The sequence below is a fragment of the Eleutherodactylus coqui genome, chromosome 10, assembly GCF_035609145.1.
Source record: "Eleutherodactylus coqui strain aEleCoq1 chromosome 10, aEleCoq1.hap1, whole genome shotgun sequence".
NCBI lineage: Eukaryota > Metazoa > Chordata > Amphibia > Anura > Eleutherodactylidae > Eleutherodactylus > Eleutherodactylus coqui.
Window position 1 is genome coordinate 11,360,527 of NC_089846.1, and position 21,401 is coordinate 11,381,927.

The window sequence follows — 21,401 nt, forward strand, 5'->3', positions numbered from 1 at the left end:
GATGACAGTAATGGCTGAGATTTCCGAATCGTGGAGCAGCCCTTTAATGCACAGATGGTTCAATATGTCTAGTCAACGAATAGGAACTTGGCAATTAGAATCCTGCAATGACTAGGAGACCCTAGAAGACACGTCTACCAGTCCATGAAGATCAGAGCCTTCTACTAGGATCTTCGTATAGATAGATCACTATCACAGTGTTCTTCCTTGTTTGTGGATCCATATGTGAAGGGATCTTGTCTGCACATTACACACGCTTGTTAGTGCCCCAGTTTTAAAGGGACAGCACCACAAAGCATGTCTTGCCCATATTGCATTTCGTTTTGTGATACAGCTAATGTGCAGCTACTTCAGAGCCTCTTGATCATCACAACTGTCAATCACAAGTCCCCTGTGGTGACAGCTGTTTAACAGGATCTTCCCTTTGTGAATAGGATGATGCTTTGTCCTCCTCTAGCATTGCTCATCCAGGGCCAGTACAAATAATCTGTTCACCAGTTTAACATTGTTCGTCTGCCTGAGAATGAAAAAAATGGATTCAGGGTTTTGGAATGCGCCTGTGTTAACCCTGCACGCTGGTTGCAGCTTGTTCTATTAACATCTCCCAATTCCACAGAACTTTATTTTTTTTTTCCTCCTCTCCAAACTTTTTTTTTTTTCTCCTTCACAAACTTTCATGCTTCTTCCACTCCCCTCCCCACCCTCTCTCTCTCCCCCTTTTCCTGATCCCAGTGAAAGGAGGCTGAGCTTGCAGGATTTCGCCTTCTGATTTGCTGTCCCTGTCTGGGACTCTCAGTCCTTACATCTCCCTAAAAAGGATTTTCACTCTCCAATCGTTCGACAAGGGGGCATCACTTCTCAAGACAACCCCAGTAGGACCAGAGAAGGGGACAGGGAGAGAGGAGGAGAGAGCTGGGGGTTTGCAGACACTCTAATTTAACTGCCCAGAAAATTCAGCTCCACTAAGCACCCCCCAAAAAATCCTGATCTGATGGCTTTATAAAGTGCACAAGTCCTCCAGGGTTCTGCCCTTTTTCTCTTACTTTAATTGCACTCTAAGGTTTGCATTGAGGACCTCTGAATCCCAAAGAATTGGCCCCACACAGTGGAGGTGATGAACATGGATACACATACAAGGTGGAAAAGGAGGAGTTGGAGAAGAGACTTATCCTTCCTTGTGGCATTAAGCTTTATATGTTCCCAGTGCCATGCAGGTAAGGAACCTTTTTGCTCAGAGTTGGAACATATTTCCAGCATGTCTCTCCCTTTAAAAGCACCAACTGCCCGACCAACGGGACCTGCAGAAGTCCAAGCTGCAATACTCCTTTTTTCATGATTTTAACATAGGAGTTTACTTTCTTCTGGATCCTACTTGTCAGGAGGCCCACGTACGGGCAAATGCATCTGAGAACAGGCTTGTCTGCATCTTTCATCAGCCTGGGCTGCCTGAACCTATCTTTTCTCCGTGCGTTCTGCTTTCTTCCTAGATATTTTATTATTCCGTGTCCATTGCCAAGTAATCACTTTCTGACATGTAATCTACTTAGATACTTCTGCAGACAACACACAAACTTGAAAACTTTTATCCTTCTGTGAAACTAGCAAAATTGCCCCACCTATAGGTGACTAGCGGATCTGCATTGAATTCTTTTACATTCTGATTTGAGATATTGAGTTTGTGCAACTGTGAACTTTCTGTTCCAGTCTGAAATTATAATAGATCTGTCTTCTAGATGTAATATTGTATTCTTCTATTGAACAGGGAACACACCGACCACCATGACTGGTGTACATAATGGGCTATAGACTATTGGAGAGCAGATTGATGTTGGATTCAATATTGAACTTTTGTAGAGCGGCCATTAGTGTGGATGGGTGCATTCCATATACTCGGCGCTGTACAGAATGCGGAAAGGCTTAAAACCACAGACGTAACATACGTGGTCCCTGCTTCTTTATGGTACAGCGTTGTGGCTTTTGGGTGGCAGAGCGACCATACTGCATCCATTCATTTGTAGGCTTTGTGATCAGATATTCACCTATCCTTAGAATCTTGGCATACTTATGTGGTATAACACTAACAGCATATCTGCAGCCTTGTATAATATGCCATACGTTCATGTCTAGAGTTGGGGACATGACAGCTCTATGATGGGCGCTTGCTGCTGTAGAATAGCTCCTCTCTCTAATCTTTCTTACTGGAACATCGCACACATTGATAACATATTGCTAGTAATCAAATCTTCCTGCTCCCATCCAGGACTTTCTGTGTTGCTTGCCCATATGGTGCGGTTTGCAGAATTGCTGCAGAAATGTTATGTATTCCTCACATCCGAGAAGGCGGAAAGTGTGAGGAAGTTGTGCAACTTTAGAATTCTAGAAAATACCGACTAACTTCTGGCCTTCTCAGATGCCAATCGTTCTGTTTCATCCATGGTGATTTTAGTTATGTCTCTGGAGCCAGGGACTTAGGTTAAAGCTTTTGGGGCCCTGATGCAAATTGTGGAGCGCTGATGATGTCGCACACCGCTGTGTTTGAGGTCGTTGTGGTGGTTCAGGCCTCTGTGAGCCACTGCTGATAACTGCGCTTGATGGAATGACACATTATGTCATGATTTAAAGATACTTGATTTCCATGTCTGTACCTTGTGGACAATTGTTTCACAGTAACCATTCTTGTTAGCCTGATTCTCCTGCCACCAGCTGTATGGCACAGCAGCCGCCCTGTGGCAGCACGTGATCCTATACTGCAGTCATCTGTTTTGGGTTCTTCTGTCTGGGTCATTGCAGTTAAAGGGGTAATCCAGGATTGGAAAAACATGGCTGCTTTTTCCAGAACCAGTGCGACACCTGACCACAGGCTGTGTGGTATTGCAGCTCAGCATCATGCATGTGGCATTGCAGCTCAGCATCATGCATGTGGTATTGCAGCTCAGCATCATGCGTGTGGCACTGCAGCTCAGCATCATGCGTGTGGCACTGCAGCTCAGCATCATGCGTGTGGTATTGTAGCTCAGCATCATGCGTGTGGCACTGCAGCTCAGCATCATGCGTGTGGCACTGCAGCTCAGCATCATGCGTGTGGCACTGCAGCTCAGCATCATGCGTGTGGCACTGCAGCTCAGCATCATGCGTGTGGCACTGCAGCTCAGCATCATGCGTGTGGTACTTCAGCTCAGCATCATGCGTGTGGTATTGCAGCTCAGCATCATGCGTGTGGCACTGCAGCTCAGCATCATGCGTGTGGCACTGCAGCTCAGCATCATGCGTGTGGCACTGCAGCTCAGCATCATGCGTGTGGCACTGCAGCTCAGCATCATGCGTGTGGCACTGCAGCTCAGCATCATGCGTGTGGCACTGCAGCTCAGCATCATGCGTGTGGCACTGCAGCTCAGCATCATGCGTGTGGTACTTCAGCTCAGCATCATGCGTGTGGTATTGCAGCTCAGCATCATGCGTGTGGCACTGCAGCTCAGCATCATGCGTGTGGCACTGCAGCTCAGCATCATGCGTGTGGCACTGCAGCTCAGCATCATGCGTGTGGCACTGCAGCTCAGCATCATGCGTGTGGCACTGCAGCTCAGCATCATGCGTGTGGTATTACAGCTCAGCATCATGCGTGTGGTACTGCAGCTCAGCATCATGCGTGTGGTATTGCAGCTCAGCATCATGCGTGTGGTACTGCAGCTCAGCATCATGCGTGTGGCACTGCAGCTCAGCATCATGCGTGTGGTATTGCAGTGCACTTGATGGACAGGTCTCCTGCCGCTTCCTGAAGATAGCAGCCATATTTATAATCCTGCACAACCCATTAAGTTGCAGCAGAAATGCAATTTACTTGAAATCCACAATCATACGGAAACTGAATAATATGATGCAGCGGCAGCCAAACTCTGAAAATAATGTGTGATATTGAAGATTCCTTTTACAATGGTTAAAGTGAATGGCTGAACTCAGACAAATGTGTATTAATTTGTAACCAAAGGTCATTATACTGAATGTCATCCAAAATAATGTATTCCTTGTTTTCGCCATTAGAGCAGACCAATGTCCTCTCCATGGAGCTGGTGAGACTAGATGAAAGAGCTGGGCACATAGGGTAGAAATGCCGGACCCAGCGCACATCATCCTCTTGTCTTCTGGAAGTATATATATATAGTGTGTGTGTGTGTGTATATATATATATATATATATATATATATATGTATGTATCTGTCAGGAAGCGATTATTATGGGGATTGTGTGTCTGGATCTCAGTGCAGTAATGGAGCTCCACCCCAAATACATCTGATGAGACTGATCCCTGGAAGAGAGACTAATACTGATCCATGAGAAGATCCTGACTAATAGCGCCTCCGGTGGATGACCTAAAAGGAAAAAAATATATTGTTAATGTTGGTCGCTGGTTTCCACTTCGGCCCGTCGGGGTATATTCACTGTTACAGAAACTGAGAGATGCGCTCTGTGTGAATAGACCCTTAGTGTTAAACCATCAGAATGCACTGCAGACTGTAAACTCTTGACCAGTCCTGGAAAATGACTAATTGATGCTCAGTCCTCCAAACAAATGATCCTAAAGTACAGATGAATATGCCATAAAGCACTGCATATGCTGTAAAAAAGCTGATGGGTGCTAATCCTCTGTGTCTAATTACCCCCTCAGTTAGTATCTGTTCCCCTTCTTAAATGCGTTGTCCAGGGTTAGAGAAGCATGACTGCTTTCGTCTTAACACAGCGTCACCCTTGTCCATAAGGTTGTGTCTGGTATTGCAGCTTGGCTCCATTGAAGTGAATGGAGCCATGGTTTTCTAACTTAGACGACCCTGTTTAACCCCTTGATCACGCCATCAACCTAAACCAGCTATTTATGAGTGTAATGAACAAAATCAAGTGCAACATGCAGGAACTTAAAAATCGACAGAGAATCTCAGTGCGGCCCACTGCGCCCAGACGCCGGCCCACTGCGCCCAGACGCCGGCCCACTGCGCCCAGACGCCGGCCCACTGCGCCCAGACGCCGGCCCACTGCGCCCAGACGCCGGCCCTTTTTTCACTGTAAGGTCAAGGTGTACTTTGTCTTCACACACAGTCTGATTACTGCTACTAATTCTGATGCTCTTCATACTTTATGAAGTGCAATCAAGACTTTGTATCACTACTGCCCCCCTTAGCTGGTTTTGAGAATGTTGTTTCTGAACTCTCACTTGTCTCGTACGAGTCTGTTTTATATTAAGAGGCTGAGAATAACGGGTATAGAACATTTCAGGATATTTTAGTTGGTTGCAATGACCTGACCTAAAGATAATTGTGTTTATTAATTGCGTTCTTAAATGGTTCCGTACACCATGACATCATCAGTACGAAGGAAGCGGAGATGTGCCAAACATGTGCAAATAGCGTTTATAGGATCATGCATGCGACCAACAGATCCCTTTATCCATAACCGATGGGTGGCTGGTAGAAATACTTGTACAAAGCCATAGTAGGCAGAGGCTTTAATTATCTGATGGGTGATGTCTGACCAAGTGCCGTGGGTGACACAACTTTTTATATTTTTTACTTTTAGGTTTGTGATTATGAAGCTCCTTAGGCTGGGTTCACACAGGGCGTATTCCCGCAGCAGCATGGCCGCAGCAAAAACCGCGAGATTTCCGCCGGGAGAACCGCCACGGCTTTGAAGCAGCCGGCCGCTCGCTTTTCCGTTGCTGCCGGCGCTCCCATAGAGGAGAGCGCGGCCGCGGCGGACAGAAAAGATAAACAGACATGCTGCATATTCTGAATCCCAGCCTGACTTACCGCAGCGGATTGGTCGTCCCGTATGGACGAGATTTCTGAGAAATCTCGTCCACATGGCTGGCTAATCCCGAGATTAGCGGCCGCGGGCGGATTTGCCGCAGCGAAATTCCGCGCGGCAAATCCGCCCTGTGTGAACCCAGCCTTAATGATCTTGGTTCCGTTTGATACATCTTGTTTATATAATTTAAGACCCCCCAACTTCTGTAAGATACTTGAGGATAGCTATTGAGAGCTTACAGTGTGGACATTAGTTGCTTCTGATGGACATCCTCCCACACCTTGTTGTATCGATGCATGGGTGATGAACGCAAGCAGAACGGTGCGGCCCTTCCATTGCAAATTACCTACTTGGTGATGGGTAAAACAAATGGATTTTTACTATATCCCCTCCCAGGGTAGTTAGTAAAACTATAGGCTCTGGAGCAGATCGGGCATAAAATATCAGATGAAATAGCGCAGCATTCTGGGCTCTTTAACCTGGGAGAATTCTGGAAAGCAGGTCTGACCCCATTATGGCCCATAGGGGCCGTCTGTTGCCACTTGTTTCCATCATTGAACAGATCTGACATGATGGAGCCAGAAAACAGAATATCTAATGGCGGTGTGAACGAGGCCTTAATGGCCGCTTTGCTATTCCTTAGTGTAAAGAGTTCTAAGCGTTGAACAACCTTCTGTTAGAAATCATCTCTGTTTGGTAAATGTTACACCAAAGTAACCGCTGAACCTCCCATATGTTTTAGGGGTTTGGCAAGCGCAGCGACGCATGGTTTTGTGAGCAGGGAACACATATGTGGCCAATTTGAAGCTCCCATATTTACTATACATCAAACTGAAACTTAAGGGACATATGTTTCCGATCTCCCAACTTCTGAGTATGTATCTATGGAATGAGAGTATTAAGAAGACATCTTTCAAGGATAAGGAATCCTGCCAACTTGTTTCATGTTTCTTTTTTTCTCCTTCATCCTCTTTTATCGTCTTCAAATTCCCATCCGGTTTCCAGTCGTTTCAAATTTTACTTTAGCAATTAGTGATGTAATCAACGGGAAGATGGCCGCAATGGAACTGATTAGTTGGGTGACGAGTTTCCGAAGTCTCAAACCTAAAGTCATGAAACATAACTTTGTGGGATGCTGGTTTGAATTCCAGTGTTGGTTGACCTGATTTGACCTGATATGATACTTGGAATGAAACGTTACTCAATTTACATCTCTGTATGATCGTTAAGTAAATTGGACATTTTATTTTTTTCTTTGTTCATCCCAAATCACAAAAAAATGTTTCCATATTGCAATGCCATCTTTTACACCTGAAGGCCACAACCAAGGGTAAGCGTGATGTAGTCAGCTACAAGTGTTGGCCTGTGCCGATGTCAAACGATACTCTCCTCTTAGGTGATGGGCCTGCAGCTCTGCCCTCTGGTCCTCCCTCGAATGACGACACTACATTTTGGAGATATTCTGGAATAATCACAATCTGACAGCTCCTTTGCTAAATAGATCTGTCCCTACTGAATTTGAATCTGTCCCAAAAGTGTGCAATTTTTGGGTCGTGGCAAACTAAAAGGGTTTTCGGGTACTAAAATATTGATGACTATCTAAGCTCAGGGTAGATCATCCATATAAGATGGGTAGGGGACCGAACCCAGCAGCTCTACTGATAAGTTACTTGGGGGGCCACAGCATTCAGGTGCGTGCTGCGGCCTCTTCATTGTACACCAGGCCCAGCACCATACATCTTGTAGCGATGGTACCCGGTAGTGCAGCTCAACTCCGTTATATTTAGACAGAGGTCTTGCTTCAAGTACCTGCCACTCATGTCAGTAAATGCAGGAAGACAGAAGGAATCTGGAGATGTAAAGGCACAACCCTCTTCAGACTGATTAGTTTCTTTATCTGGTTTGATGATTAAGGCCGAGTCAGATTCCAACTGCAAAATCTCGCAGGGAAATCAGGCCCTGTGTCCCGGCGTTGACCCCCGCGTACCTGTCGTCAAGTCTTCTTTCTGCTGCGCGCCGCTGCACATGCGCAGTGCAGAGAGCCACACTAGTGATGATGCGGATCCGTTGCGACTTGCCGCGGGACAGACAGCTGGCTTCCAATGACTGCAATGGAAGCCGTCCGTGTGAGGCTCTAGAATAAGGCATGGTGTGATTTTACTCCGCAAGTGGAAAATTGCAGTTGGTTTCTGCTTGTGGGCATGAAAAAAACGTTTTCCATAGCATGTCCTATGGGGAGTATTTGCTGCGGCATCCGGAGGCGGACCCTCACTCTGGATCCTACAGTGCAAATACGGCCGTGGGCATTGGGCCTCACTAGAAGTGGAAAAGCTGTGTCAATGACTTTGCAGGTAGCTTTAATGTGCAGCTGTCCTTTACATGTAGTTGGTGGTCGTCATGGACTAATTATGACACTAATGAGTTACGTTCATCAGGTAATGTGCATCGGGACGGGCCTGTCCTGCGGCAGGTTGACATTGGCTCTTATGGGCCGCTTGCATCCTACTAGTGGATAACGAACAGTTATGTTTGTATTACATACTAGGATGCTCCCTGCTACTAATTCTCCTCATATCTTCAGTCTTTTTCATCTTGGCTCCTTTGTCAATCATCCCAACGAGTTTATGCATCAGATTAGCGATTAAGAGAGAAATGTGGCCGCCTGATTCGTGTCGCCCGCCGTGATGCGCAGCGGCAGCCGTCCCGTCTGCTGTAACTCGCTGTATTTATCCTAAATCCTTTTGATGTGAATGGGACACAATGTCTTTTATTTATAACCAATGGCGCCCGTATATAAAGGACGCGCATTCTCCTCATAGATTAAACGACTGCACTGAAGTTGACATAAATTGTTTGTTCTTTGAACCTTATTTTTTAGGAAGCCCAAAGCCTTGAAATTTTAGATTTGCTGTTCCCTTTCTTATGTCTCACATATCCCATTCTGTGTGATGCGCTTCAAAGTCTCCGACTGTTCTAGATGTGGCAAACGGCAGGTCTGTGCAGCTCCTGATGCATGATAAGTCATTTGCTGGCGTTTGGAAACTCTGCGCTTCCAATGGAAATCTAGAATGAAAAATAGAGGTGATGCCTGCAGGAAACATCGACGGCGCGGGTTTTCTACTCCAACATTTCCTCTCTAATGATCAATCTCCGCATTGCTCCCTCTACACCGAGAGGAGCGGGAACACCCTTGTCAGGGCGAAGGGAGAACAAGCCCCGAGCCTCGCTGTCCCCAGATGGGGTGAATCACTGCTGGAGGGACTCCTGTTTTGTACTTTTACTATAAGAATGTTCTTCTCTTTATGTCCCCTCAACTCTTAGTTTTGTGACCTCGCCCTCCCATCATAAATACTCACATTGCAATGATTTACATTACACAGATGCGCTCTGAAATATATTCGGTTTCAGGTAAAGTGGGGATACTTAACCTGCGACCTCAGGGGCCACATGTGGCCCGCGATACCATTCTGTGCAGCCCCTGACCATCTGTACATAGAAATACCTCTGTGCCTGAAAGAAAGGGGTAAGCTTCCAACACAGACATAGAGACGAGCAAGTACTAATGGTGAACGTGTAGCCATTTCCAGGTCCCCCATGGGACATAGCGCAGCAAAAATTGCACCCATTTGGGGGGCATTTTCTGACATAAACTAAGTCAACTACTAGATGGTATAACATTAGACTAGACAGTCTATAAAGAGCCGACAGATCAATGATTCAGCAGTTACTGTAATAAAATGAGTGCATTTTAGAACTACGTTTGCGTGGTCTAATTTTCAGACAGTATTAGTAAATCGCCTGCATTATCTATAGCGGACCGAGCCGCATGTATGGCCGCCTCCTCTATGGAGTGTTGATTGGGGGAGAACAGGACCCGGAAGGACCAAGTTTCACTTCCAGAACTCCCGCCTTTCAGACATCTATGCCAGACATGGCTCAGAAGGTAATACCCCTTTAGGTTTTAGTCCAGCCCTTGGGAATAGTTCAGTATAACAATGTGGCTCTGCACCCCTGCTGTAAACTACACTAACATCTACTGATCAAGTGATCGACAGGTACCTGATCTTCCATACTGCCTAGAAGTAGGGGGGGATGTCATGTATAAGGGATAGGTGCAAGAAAGGGAAAAAGTGAAATGAAGGTAGTCCTGTCCCGCAGTGTATGCCTGGCTCTATATGGAGTAATTGCAGCCATGTGTATGCTCCGCTTTAGACACCCGGCTGAATTGCTTAACGCAAATCATCCATCTCTCCGGCCCCCCAGGATGCAGCCGGACCCCCCGCCTGTGCAGGAATTCGGGGCTGATCATACATGGGTTGGACTTTGGGTCAGAAAGAGCAAGAGGGCAACTGGTACAACTTCAATCTAATTATCCATCAGGCAGCTGACCGACTGAACAGAAGGATCGGTACAAATGATTTGTTAGTATTGATTTTGCTTCCACCAGGCTTTACTGTCTGGAGAGAGGAAAAAAATGATAGTTTCCAGCCGGAATATGTAATTAGGACGGGAAATGTGAATATTTAGAGTATATGGATTGTCCGCTCTTCAGTCCATTTTTTTGCATCTACATGTCATAGCTTGTTTTACCTGCAAGTATTGTATTTGATCATGTGACGCATCCAATGTTACTCGGCTGTTAGTGAAATGTACCCAATGTTGGGTGACTACTGTCAGAAGGGAAGCTGCTGTGGAAAATGTGTGTGTGTGTGTGTGTGTGTGTGTATGTGTATGTATATGTATATATATATATATATATATATATATATATATATATATATATATATATATATATATATATATATACACAGATCATTCACACAACCGCTTCATGTCCTGCTCACAAGAACAATGGGGCATCCTATCCTTCCCTCACATAGATGGCCGTCCGCCCCTTGCAGTTTCTGGTTTGTAGCAGCAGAGTAATTGAAGTGGACAGAAGATGCAGCTCCGGGCACGGCGCTTGACAGCTGCAAGATATTTAGGCCTTAAAGCTGCTATTTGCAGAGTCTGCAGACTTGCCAGTCTTCATTTAGCCCCGGCCTGTGGTCGTCCCTTCTGGATAGCATTTGACAGATTCAAGTGTGAGAAAAGCAAATATCTTGTCTGATTCTTAAGTAAAGAGAATGTTTTGTGAGAAAATAAACAGAATTTCCTGGAAGGTGGCATGCAGCATGCGTTCTTAGGTTATTCTACTGCCGTAACTTGCGATGTTTTTGGATTTGAATGTCTTGTATGAGACTTGTATGCCTTTTGCTCTAAGGCATCTGCTGTGTCTCTTTTTAGCGATCATTAAAGGGGTTTTCCCGCTTCTGGCTGTTTTGCTGCAGTGCTGAAGTGAATGGACCTCAGCCTGCAATACCAGCCTAGGCCACGGTGCAAAGTACGGCGCTGTTTGCCTCCTGCAGTAAAACTTAAAGCGAGAGATGTGAGAGAAATAAGAAAATCTATAATCTTATATCTATAAAAGGTTAAACCCACTTTTGCTATGTGCCCCTTGCCTAACAGAAATGGCTCAGGAGGGTTTACAATTCACTAGGACACTTGGCAGCACTGTTACTGTGGATGTGTCTGCAGTGATAATCTTGTATGCAAAGTAGGGATGGTATGATGCTTCTGCAGCGCCAGCTTTTGGTAGGTAGCTTACCTATAAATCAATGTCCAACCTTCTAACAGGCATTGCAATATGACTAGGGATGTCGGCTAAACCATAATCTTATCCATAAGGAAACATTCCCCCTCTACAGACAGCTGTTTCTGGGTTTTTGCCCCTCATCAGTTCACACTAGGTTTCTGGCTGGCTGGGTGACTAGTCTGTGATTTGGGTTGGGAGTGTTTTACGGTTTCTCCTTATGGAGAGGGCCAAGTTGGCATAGGGAAACACATTGGGCATACAATACGCCCATGGGATAGACCTTATACCCTCTCCAATTGCAAATAAGGAAGATGGAACAATAACTCTCCAGCGCCACCTATTGGATGGCAGCATTTCTGCAAATCAATGTCAGACCCTTTATACAGGTCTATGGAACAATGATTGGGAATTGAACACCAAGCCAGAATCCATACACAGACAGCTGTTTCGGGGTGTTTGCCCCTCATCAGTGTGCAATGGGATTCTGGCTTAGCTAGTGAGAGGTTTATGACCTCTCCAATCTGCATATAAAATTTCCCAGGGAGCTTTGCATGTCCTATAAATTTCCCTACGCCTACTTGGTGCTCTACACAAAACCGTACCCCTCCCGACCAGTCATAATCTCTCAATGGGATCTTGGGTACTTGTATTTTAGGTACTTCGGTTAGGTGGACCGTATCAAAGGCATATGGGTCCTTTTACATGTAGAAATTGTTCAAGCGAGCAAATTAGTTATTTTTAACAAGTTCATTCAGTCTTTTAGTTCACTGTGCCAGTGAATGAGAACGACCGAACAATCAGTGTTTAGACCAAGCAATTAGCGAACGAGCTAGCAATGATTTTTATGTTCATCATTCAATTGATGGCTGCACTGAACGATTATTGTATGGATTTGAACTATGCAGCCATTTATAAGCCATACAGACATACATTACTCACCTATGGTGACAAGGTCCATGACAGGGTCAGCGAGGGGGCTCACTGGTAATCCAGCTCTGATCTGCCGGGCCAGCCCAAATGACTCTACTGCCCAAGCTTCCTCCCTTCATGCCACCCAGTGAGCGATTGGTTTTAGTCTTAGTATTACCTGGTGTTCATATACTGTTTGTAGTCCTCTTAGTCGCTGACCGAAGAGCGGTTTATGAGTCATTCAGGTAAGGCTGCGGTTAAAGTGCTTCGCAGCAAATCTCCTGCAAGGATATATTTGATAGTAAATTATAGAAAGTCATCATTGGGTACGAGTTAGAATACAAGTCTGGCGGATTCTGTCTTTCCGAGATGTTTTAATCCATAGTGGCAGTCTGCCCGGTTCTATAAAGGTGCGTTCAGCCATTGCAGATCAGTGACAGGGAAGTCGAGGGTTCTTGCATATTGAAGAGAGGTGATTTGTGTCCGGATATACTCTCTACTCAGAGCCTGCAGGGCCATGGATGAAGAGGCCTTGTGTAGCATTTGCCTGTTTCTGATGCTTTATTGAATTAGCTATCCAATGAATCATGAGAGGTTTAATGGTTGGGTTCTGTCACACGTCAGGATGGCAGGTGGTCATGTGGTGGTCATAACGCAGGTGCTTGGACATCCCAAAGCTAGACATACATAGGGAGGTTTTGTGCCTTTTTTTGGGTTTGTCGTACTACTTTGAGAGAGTAAAGCAAGGTAACCGGAAGAAAGATGGTCCCCACTCCCCCAGTAGGCCCTGGAGACTTCAGCTTGTAGCTGTGGCTTCAGTACAGAGATGATGTCCATCTGAATATGCGGCCTACGGCCTGTCTGGGAGATTGTGTCCAAATTCGGGCGTCCTGTGTCCCGGGAATCCGCCATCACAACTCTCATCCAGGGAGCGGCAACTACACCCATCTGGTGGAATCAGTAGCTATATTTTTCAACACTGCTATTATTAACATAGTTTATCTTCCTATCCAGAGAAAGGTTGTACAACATTATTCATTTTAAGGACTGTACCCTGAGCTGAGGACTGTAGCTGAGGAGCTTGGAGGGTAGACTTGTCACAGTGGCTCTCACCAGACTCCTCCCCGGAGGGATGCATGGAACCTCAGCCCAAGTACTGCTAGGCCTCTTCCAGGCAACGCTGGGTCAGTGATTACCTGTATAGGTGTGGGGGACTGTAGACTTGTCACGTGTGACGCTACCGTTCCTTTCACACCAGTATGATCCTCATCGGAGAAATGAAAGAAGTACACACACACCGTTAACTTAAATACCTCAGTCCCTGGGAACAGACAGAGACTGGAAAAACTTTACTTGCAGCTTGACAGCGAACAGCTTAATACACACCAGTGCAGGCAGGACAGTAGACTGTGTGGTCAGGGAGGAGACACGGGATGACACCGGTCCTACAGGCCACGTTATCTGTAAGGTACCGCTGCTAGAAGGGGAACACCCCGGAGGAGGATGGGTATAGGATCTCTCCACAGACACTCACGTGGTTCAGAACTTGGATCACTGCATGGCGGACTCTTCTCTCCACTCAGCTCTCCCCCTCAGATGAAGATTCCTGCCATAGGGGACATCAGGATACCTCTCCTCAGCCTCCATTCTCTTCACCACATGAGGGTTGAAGGTACCCCCATGTGGCCGGCACTCTCACTCCTCTCACTACCGTTGAAGATCAGGGACTCTCTCTTCCACACCCCAATCACTCACATTTATAGGATACAGACATCATGTGACTAGACGGATATTGATACTTTTGCAGACATATCCCAGCCACTTTCAGACATTAACCTCTTGTATGCTGCAGCTGTGCAATACACATAACAAGAGACTAGACAGTTTGCACAGCGCATCCACACTGAAGACATGACATGTATGACAATTATGGAGGGGCCACATATATAGACTGCGGGCCACTACAGTTGTGCAACATTATTCGTTTAATGGACTGTACCCTCGCTGAGCGCTCCAGAGACGCTCCTGTTGTCGTATTTTGAACTTGTTGTAGGGCAATAAGTGTATGTTTTAGTTCAATAAAGTCTACGTTTCGTAGATTCTGGCAGCTATTGCCTGTGTCGCTCATCCTTACACTCAAAAGCCCACGGCAGCGTTATTATAGACCTTTGGCCAGCAGTGTGTCAGGACCCACGGGTAAGGCGTCTGACTCAGGCAAGAAGGGTCCCAGCTGGGAAACACGTGGTCAAACTCAAGTGCCTGCCTCTGGCTTCTTAGGTAAGACCCCCACCGCCTGCAGGGGTAGAAACCCCCCTCTCCACCAGGGACCCCCTCTAAACCAGGGACCCCCACTGTACTGTCTGTACAGTGACTCTATAGAAGCCCATTGAACCAGACTAATCTCACCAAAGAGTTTATATTACTCTATTGTTGTTGCGTATTTCTTACATACAGAAGATGTAATTCTGCAATTTAAAGCCTGCAGTTACAAATGCAAAAAAATCGGCACTAATTGACAAATCCCCATGCCCGCTGCTTCCTGTGGACAAGTCCATGCCCGCTGCGTCCTGTGGGCGAGTCCATGCCCGCTGCGTCCTGTGGGCGAGTCCATGCCCACTGCGTCCTGTGGGCGAGTCCATGCCCGCTGCGTCCTGTGGGCGAGTCCATGCCCGCTGCGTCCTGCGGGCGAGTCCATGCCCGCTGCGTCCTGCGGGCGAGTCCATGCCCGCTGCGTCCTGCGGGCGAGTCCATGCCCGCTGCGTCCTGCGGGCGAGTCCATGCCCGCTGCGTCCTGCGGACGAGTCCATGCCCGCTGCGTCCTGCGGACGAGTCCATGCCCGCTGCGTCCTGCGGACGAGTCCATGCCCGCTGCGTCCTGCGGACGAGTCCATGCCCGCTGCGTCCTGCGGACGAGTCCATGCCCGCTGCGTCCTGTGGACGAGTCCATGCCCGCTGCGTCCTGTGGACGAGTCCATGCCCGCTGCGTCCTGCGGGCGAGTCCATGCCCGCTGCGTCCTGCGGGCGAGTCCATGCCCGTTGCGTCCTGCGGGCGAGTCCATCTCGTGTGAAAGGCCCTTAACCAACTTCTTAGATTTGTGTCTGGAATCTAAGGCTTTTTCCACACGGACAATTTGAACCTTATCGGCAAGAATGTTTGGCTACTGGCAACCGCAGCTGAGCAGAGTCTCAGCCACAAGCCGGTACCTGTACATGGGAACGCAGCCTTAGCGTGGTTTCACATCTGCGTCGGGGGTTCTGGTTTCCTGCTCTGTTCGGGAAATAGGAATAGGGAATCCCCATGGCCGAACGGCTCTGTCTTAGGACAGAACCAAACTGACCCCACTGACTATAATGGGGTCCGTTCGCGTCCTGCGCAGCTTCCCGGCTTTTAGTTGGAAGAAAAAGCACTGCATGCAACGCATTTTCTTCCGGTATTTTGTGGCGGCTCTGCGACTGAACCTCCGACCGGCAGCTCCAACGCAGATGTGAACCCGGCCTCATTGCTCACATTACAGCAGGCTTCCCTCTGTTGCCTCCTTCATGTCCGTCTTCCGTATCCCTCTCCCCGGTTCGCCTGTATTCTCCTTTCTCTCCCTCCCACAAACATTGTAGATTTGTCTTTTGAAGTTATTTCATGTCGCTGACATTAGTATGAAGCAGGTCTGCCCCGCAGGTAATCAGATAAGAAGCCAGAAAGAGATGAAACCTTAGATTAATTCCTTCCATATCTAAAATGGGAATCTCGGCCATTTGCAGCTCGGCATACATTGTACCTCCAAGGTGTTTTTTGGCACTGATTGGAAAATAAAAATGCTAGAAAATAAATTGCATGGCCTAAACCTCCCAATCCGGGCATACGTGAGGCTGATTTATGGCTCTGTTGTTATTAGGCCAGAGGTGCAAAACTCCTGAAATGTTTCTTTTAAAGACCTTGTTTGAACAGTAGATAAGTGACTTATGCATAATGCAGTATATGGAGTCCTTTCCATAGCTGGAGACTTATGTCATAGTCTTTGTATATTTCAGGTGTTTTTGGATGAAGTCAGGATCCCTTCTGGAGCTGGGCCTATAACTCACGTTCAGGATGGGGGGATCTGAAGGCACCGTGCTCGCCTTTATGTGGTGACTCGGTGTAATTGCTCATAGGGGGGGGGGGGGGGGGGGATATACTTATGTAATTTTGCTTTGGATCATGCTTTGCTCCATGGAGTAATTTATAGTTCTTTCCTACCTCCTCCATAGGGCCAGTAGATTTTAACGGGTGCGGTGTTTGGAATCCATGTGACGTGGATCATAAATATGGCTGTGTGCATGGATCCTTAGGAGCTCAAGTAAAGGAAATGTTTAATTCTTTGTCATATTTGTGATACAGTATTAATGTCCGTTTGAGATCGCCACATTTAGAGGAGAGGCAACAAACTATAGTGTTTATGGAACTTGACTAAAGCTTACCATAATTTTAAAAGGGGGTTTTCAGGACACGAAAAAAAAAAGTTAAACAGGCTTAAAATGAAGAAAAATGGAATACTCTCCTTTCCTGGTGGCTCCCCTTCCAGTGCTGCAGCCCTGGTTCCTGCCACTCTGAAGAGGCGACAGGCAGTCACGTGTCATTCATTATGCATGTGACCACTCAGCTAATCACAGGCTGCGGCGGCCGTGGAAGAATCACCGCTAAAGCCTGTGAGTGGCCGAGAGATCACACGCACAATGAACGGCATGTGACCAACCGCTACTTCTTATGGGTTCCATGTGGTGGGCGCACTGGGAAAGATAAGTATTCAATTTATCTTAATTTTAAGCCCAATTGACTTTCTTTGATGACCTAGAGAGCACCTTTGAGACCATGATCACCCATGGGATTGTTTATACAAATGATCCCACCAGCGCAACAGTAACAAAGTTATCTACAAAGGAAAGAAACTGGTCCAGAGTGGTGTAATAACATAGTAGACATATTACTCACCTGCCCCTCTCCAGTGGCCAATCCCCACCACTCTTCACTCCTAGGTGCCCGTGACTGCAGTAGAGCCACTGCATGTCTTCAGCAGTCACATGACCATCAGGAGGTGCACCTAGAAGCAAAGAGCGGCTGCCCACTGCCGGAGCAGGACGGTGTGTGAGCGCAGGCTAGTGAGTATTACTACTTTTATGTTATTAGATAGAGATTTGACCAGTATTGCAAATAATGACCAAGATTTCTGCAGATCATATCATACACTTGCAATATCAGCTGCGGTTGGACAAAACATTTCAACTGGACCAATCAGGTCTTTGGCAAACTATGGTCTGCCGCCATCGTCCGGGACTAATGATTGTTCGCTTTAATCTTCAGGCAATGGTTGGCCAAAAAAAAGCCTATTTTGGAAGATCATGGTTTCATGTGTACGGCCAACCTAAGGCACGCTTTAAGGGTGAATTGGCAAGCAGCTGCTCTGTCACATTTTTCTTTAACTGTCTCGTTCGTATGAATGGGGCTTGTAAAAATGTCTGCTGCAAAAACAGCCGCATTCAGATCTATAGAATGGAATTCAAGTTGCAAAAATGTCTGCAACACTTCTGCCCTGTGTGAACATAGGCTAGGTTGTCTGCAAGGGCAGCATATTACAATCCATCGGAAGGTCGTGGACAATACAAAGTAGCACCTGCAAATATTACCCCAGACTAGATCTTGGAAATGACTCCACATCAGTCTTCAGGTCAGTTCTGAGGATCTGCTGATCTGCCGGTTCTGCACCGGTGCTCGTTATACCGGCTGCCCAGTTGGGAATGTGAGGCTGGGAAATGCTCCATTCCTGGTCTGAACGGCCTCATTCACAAGTGTGACCGTGTGAACAGATTCTGATGAATAAGTTATGCTTCATCTCCTCCATGTGGGACCTGGATAAATGGAGGCCGGCTGACATCAAGCATCGCGTGGGAGAGATATCAAAGTGTTTTCTGAGATCAAGGGTCTAGTTCTTCTTATACTGAGGCTTTTCTACTCCTCATAGACTGGAGACGCGTATGCAAGATTATAATATTCATGTATTTGAGGGTTTTTAGATTAACATTATTTTTTTTTTACTAATTTAATCTCGAATCCAGCACTGATCTGATCGTCATTATTCACATTAACATTATATCAGGCAGACTATAGTCCGCATTGACTGATATATGCAGTTATTTCACTGGATCTTAAAGGGCTACTCCATCCGATTCCGAAAACATACATGTCATTGCGAAATAGCAGATTGGTGGGGATAATAGTCAGCAAGTAGGTGGTTGCCTGTTCTTGTTGGGTATTCGCTGGACCATTATCTAGAATTGTGGATTACTGATATCCTACTTCCACTGAAACGGTCACAAGAAAATAACCTTACCTACTGTAATACATTGTGATGTTTGATGTACCGTAGGGGTCCTCATTCTTCCCCCAGCCATCATCTATACCTGAACTACATAGCTAATTCATAGAAGTACAAACATGCCATTGTTTTTGTTACTATTGTAATTGTAGAACCGTACATTATTGACTCCCTATTGTGATGCACCGCATTTGATCATGACCCTGGGTCTACCATAGTGTGTAATTGAATCCTAAAATGTCCGGTTCATCTATGGTGATTTTGGTGGATGTTTGCCTTACCCGTATACACTTATACTGTATAAAGTCAGATCACCTTAAAAAACGATTTTCCCTAAATTACTTACACTGTGATATTGGATCTTGGTGCGGATTTTGTAAGTTGCCTATGGACAGGGAGGGCGAAACCCACATGCAGATCCCAATGGCAGAATAGCTGCGGATTTCTGCAGTTTTACTCATAGATTCCACAAAGAAAATTCAATGGCAGAATCCACCGTGTGGATAAACCCTAGAAATAGTTCTCCACTTCCAAGTTCGTACTTGTTGGAAGATCCCAGTGCTGGGAACCCCAATATTTAGCTGTTACCTTTCGGGAAACCCAGTAGTAGTTGATTTTCCTGCAGTGCCACAAAAGCTGTTCTCTCCAACCAAGATGTGAGGGTCCTGAATAGAGAAGTCCCCCTATTAACCTAGAATTACCTAATAGGTTAAATGAAAATGAGTTTTCTAAACTGAACAATCCCTTTAATGTGATTGGTCAAGACCAGCTCCAGGTTTTTGTAGGCCCTTAGATGATAGAGTAGGCTGAGATCACTTTCTTGGGTCACCAGACCCCGTATAGGCTAAGCTGATGCTGATGACGTCACCAAGTCCGGCCTGCATAGTGATGTCATCCCAATTTGCTGAGTCGATAGACTGGATGGATATGGAGGTCTATTTTCTGTTTAGTTACTAGTTGGTATTGAGGCAGACGTCAGATTTGTGAGGTGCTGACAAAGGCCCCATGTATGTCTGAGCTGGATAAAAAATATGTAATAAATTGCAGGGGTTGGGATTTTTGACTCCTTATTCTACAAATGTGTCGGCATTTCTTCTTTATAAATTAAAGTTTATCATAGGTACTGATTGACCTGAAGCTTCCAACCTGCAACTTGCTTTGCTCGTTTACTGGTCTAATACATTGCATGGCCCTCTATGGAAATGATCACGGTGACCCCGGAGTGCAGCATAAAAAATCATGTGACGAGTTTTCCGTGGATCAGTTTCAGTGCGAATCCACATTAGATGGGAAAATCCAGCGATCTGAGCGACTTCCAGCGAGGCCCAGACATTGGTGCTAGACTAGCCGGGGCCGGGATGTCACTGCTAACCTTGGGGGGGTATGCTCATGCAAAGGTATAGAGCGTATACTAAGAATAGCGTGATTGAGGAAAAACATCCAGCGGAAGGGAATCCTGTGGATGGAAACAACTCGTTGCTTTTTGCCTGCCATTAACCTCATAGTTGTCTTCCAGTGCTTCTTGAAAACCTGCTTTAGAGAGCCATAGTAACACTTCGAATCCTCCTGGCCTCCGATGTGCTGCAGTCAGCGCCTCCCCAGGTAGGACTTCCTTCTGGCAGCGGCTAGTCTGCTGGAATTGGCTTATTCTACCTACATGGGAACATTTTATTGGGGATTTTAAATCCAGTGGTCTGTCAAATATCCAAGAGCGACTTGTTAATATGAAGTTATTTACCCAAAGCCCCGGCTGCCTCTGCGTCTTGCATCTATAAATCTCAATGGTTATTAAATACTGTAATAATAATTTATCAGACCTAAAAAAAAGAGGAAATTTAAAATTAAAATCTGCATCACCAGAATTGAAAATAAGGTTCAGTTTTATTCAATGCCAAGTTTAATGCTTCCCACAGACTGAAACTGTGATGTTTTCTGGGACGGTGGGAGGAGGGGGTCCAATACTGCGGAATAAGTCTGCTTTGAGAGAGGTTTTACGCCATCTGGCTCACTTCTTACAGTTTAGGGACCTTTCATACGAGATGGAATATTCCACAAGTGTGGCACAGTATATCCCTACCTGCGGAATATTCAGCGCCATCCGCAATACAGTTTTTTTTTTTGTTTAAAGTCCTGCTTTCTCGACAGGCTGCGGATCAAATGGCTTCCATTGACTTCAATGAAAGCTGTCCGCGTGGGAACCGCACTAAAATTGAGCAGCTGCAATTTGTTTTCCGCATGCAGAATCCGGAAAACAAATCCGCATGTGTAAATTGAAGTGCGAACGCTCATGTTTCCCTATGGGCGGCTTGAACTGCGGATCTTTCCACAATTCAAATCCAGCCGTGGACATTGGGTTTAGGTAAAGGACCATTTAGACTGGACGAATGTCGGGCAAACGATGCAGCATAAACGATGAATGATGTGCTGAACGCTCAGTGTAAATAGCAGCCGTTCAGTACTGAACAGCTGCTATATTAAGTCAATGGAGAGGGGCGAGGGTGAGGAGTGAAATCCCCTGCAGCCACCCTGCTCGCTACTCTGTGAGCGAGCCAGCAATACTAGCGAGTATGTGCGGGGACAAGTGTCGGGCATCGTTTGCCCGACATTCATCCTGTCTAAATGGGCCTTTAGGGAATAGAAAAAAATTATATCGGGAAGGTCAGAATACCCCAGGCACTAATGAGACATTACGTGGGGAATAAGGAATATACATTGCACTG

The 21,401-nt window shown here is 46.2% G+C and overlaps 1 protein-coding gene across 2 annotated transcripts in view; it reads left to right on the top strand.

Moving 5' to 3' along the window:
* The first annotated feature begins 810 nt into the window (after window positions 1–810).
* Window positions 811–21,401, top strand: part of COL5A1 (collagen type V alpha 1 chain) — a 216,771-nt gene continuing 196,180 nt past the window's right edge. The window contains exon 1 of one of the 2 annotated variants that reach the window (XM_066580234.1): window positions 811–1,214. In XM_066580234.1, coding sequence (XP_066436331.1) covers window positions 1,115–1,214 — 100 coding nt within the window. In that variant the 5' untranslated portion in view covers window positions 811–1,114. The remainder of the gene's footprint in view (window positions 1,215–21,401) is intronic. The other variant, XM_066580233.1, reaches the window with a different exon arrangement.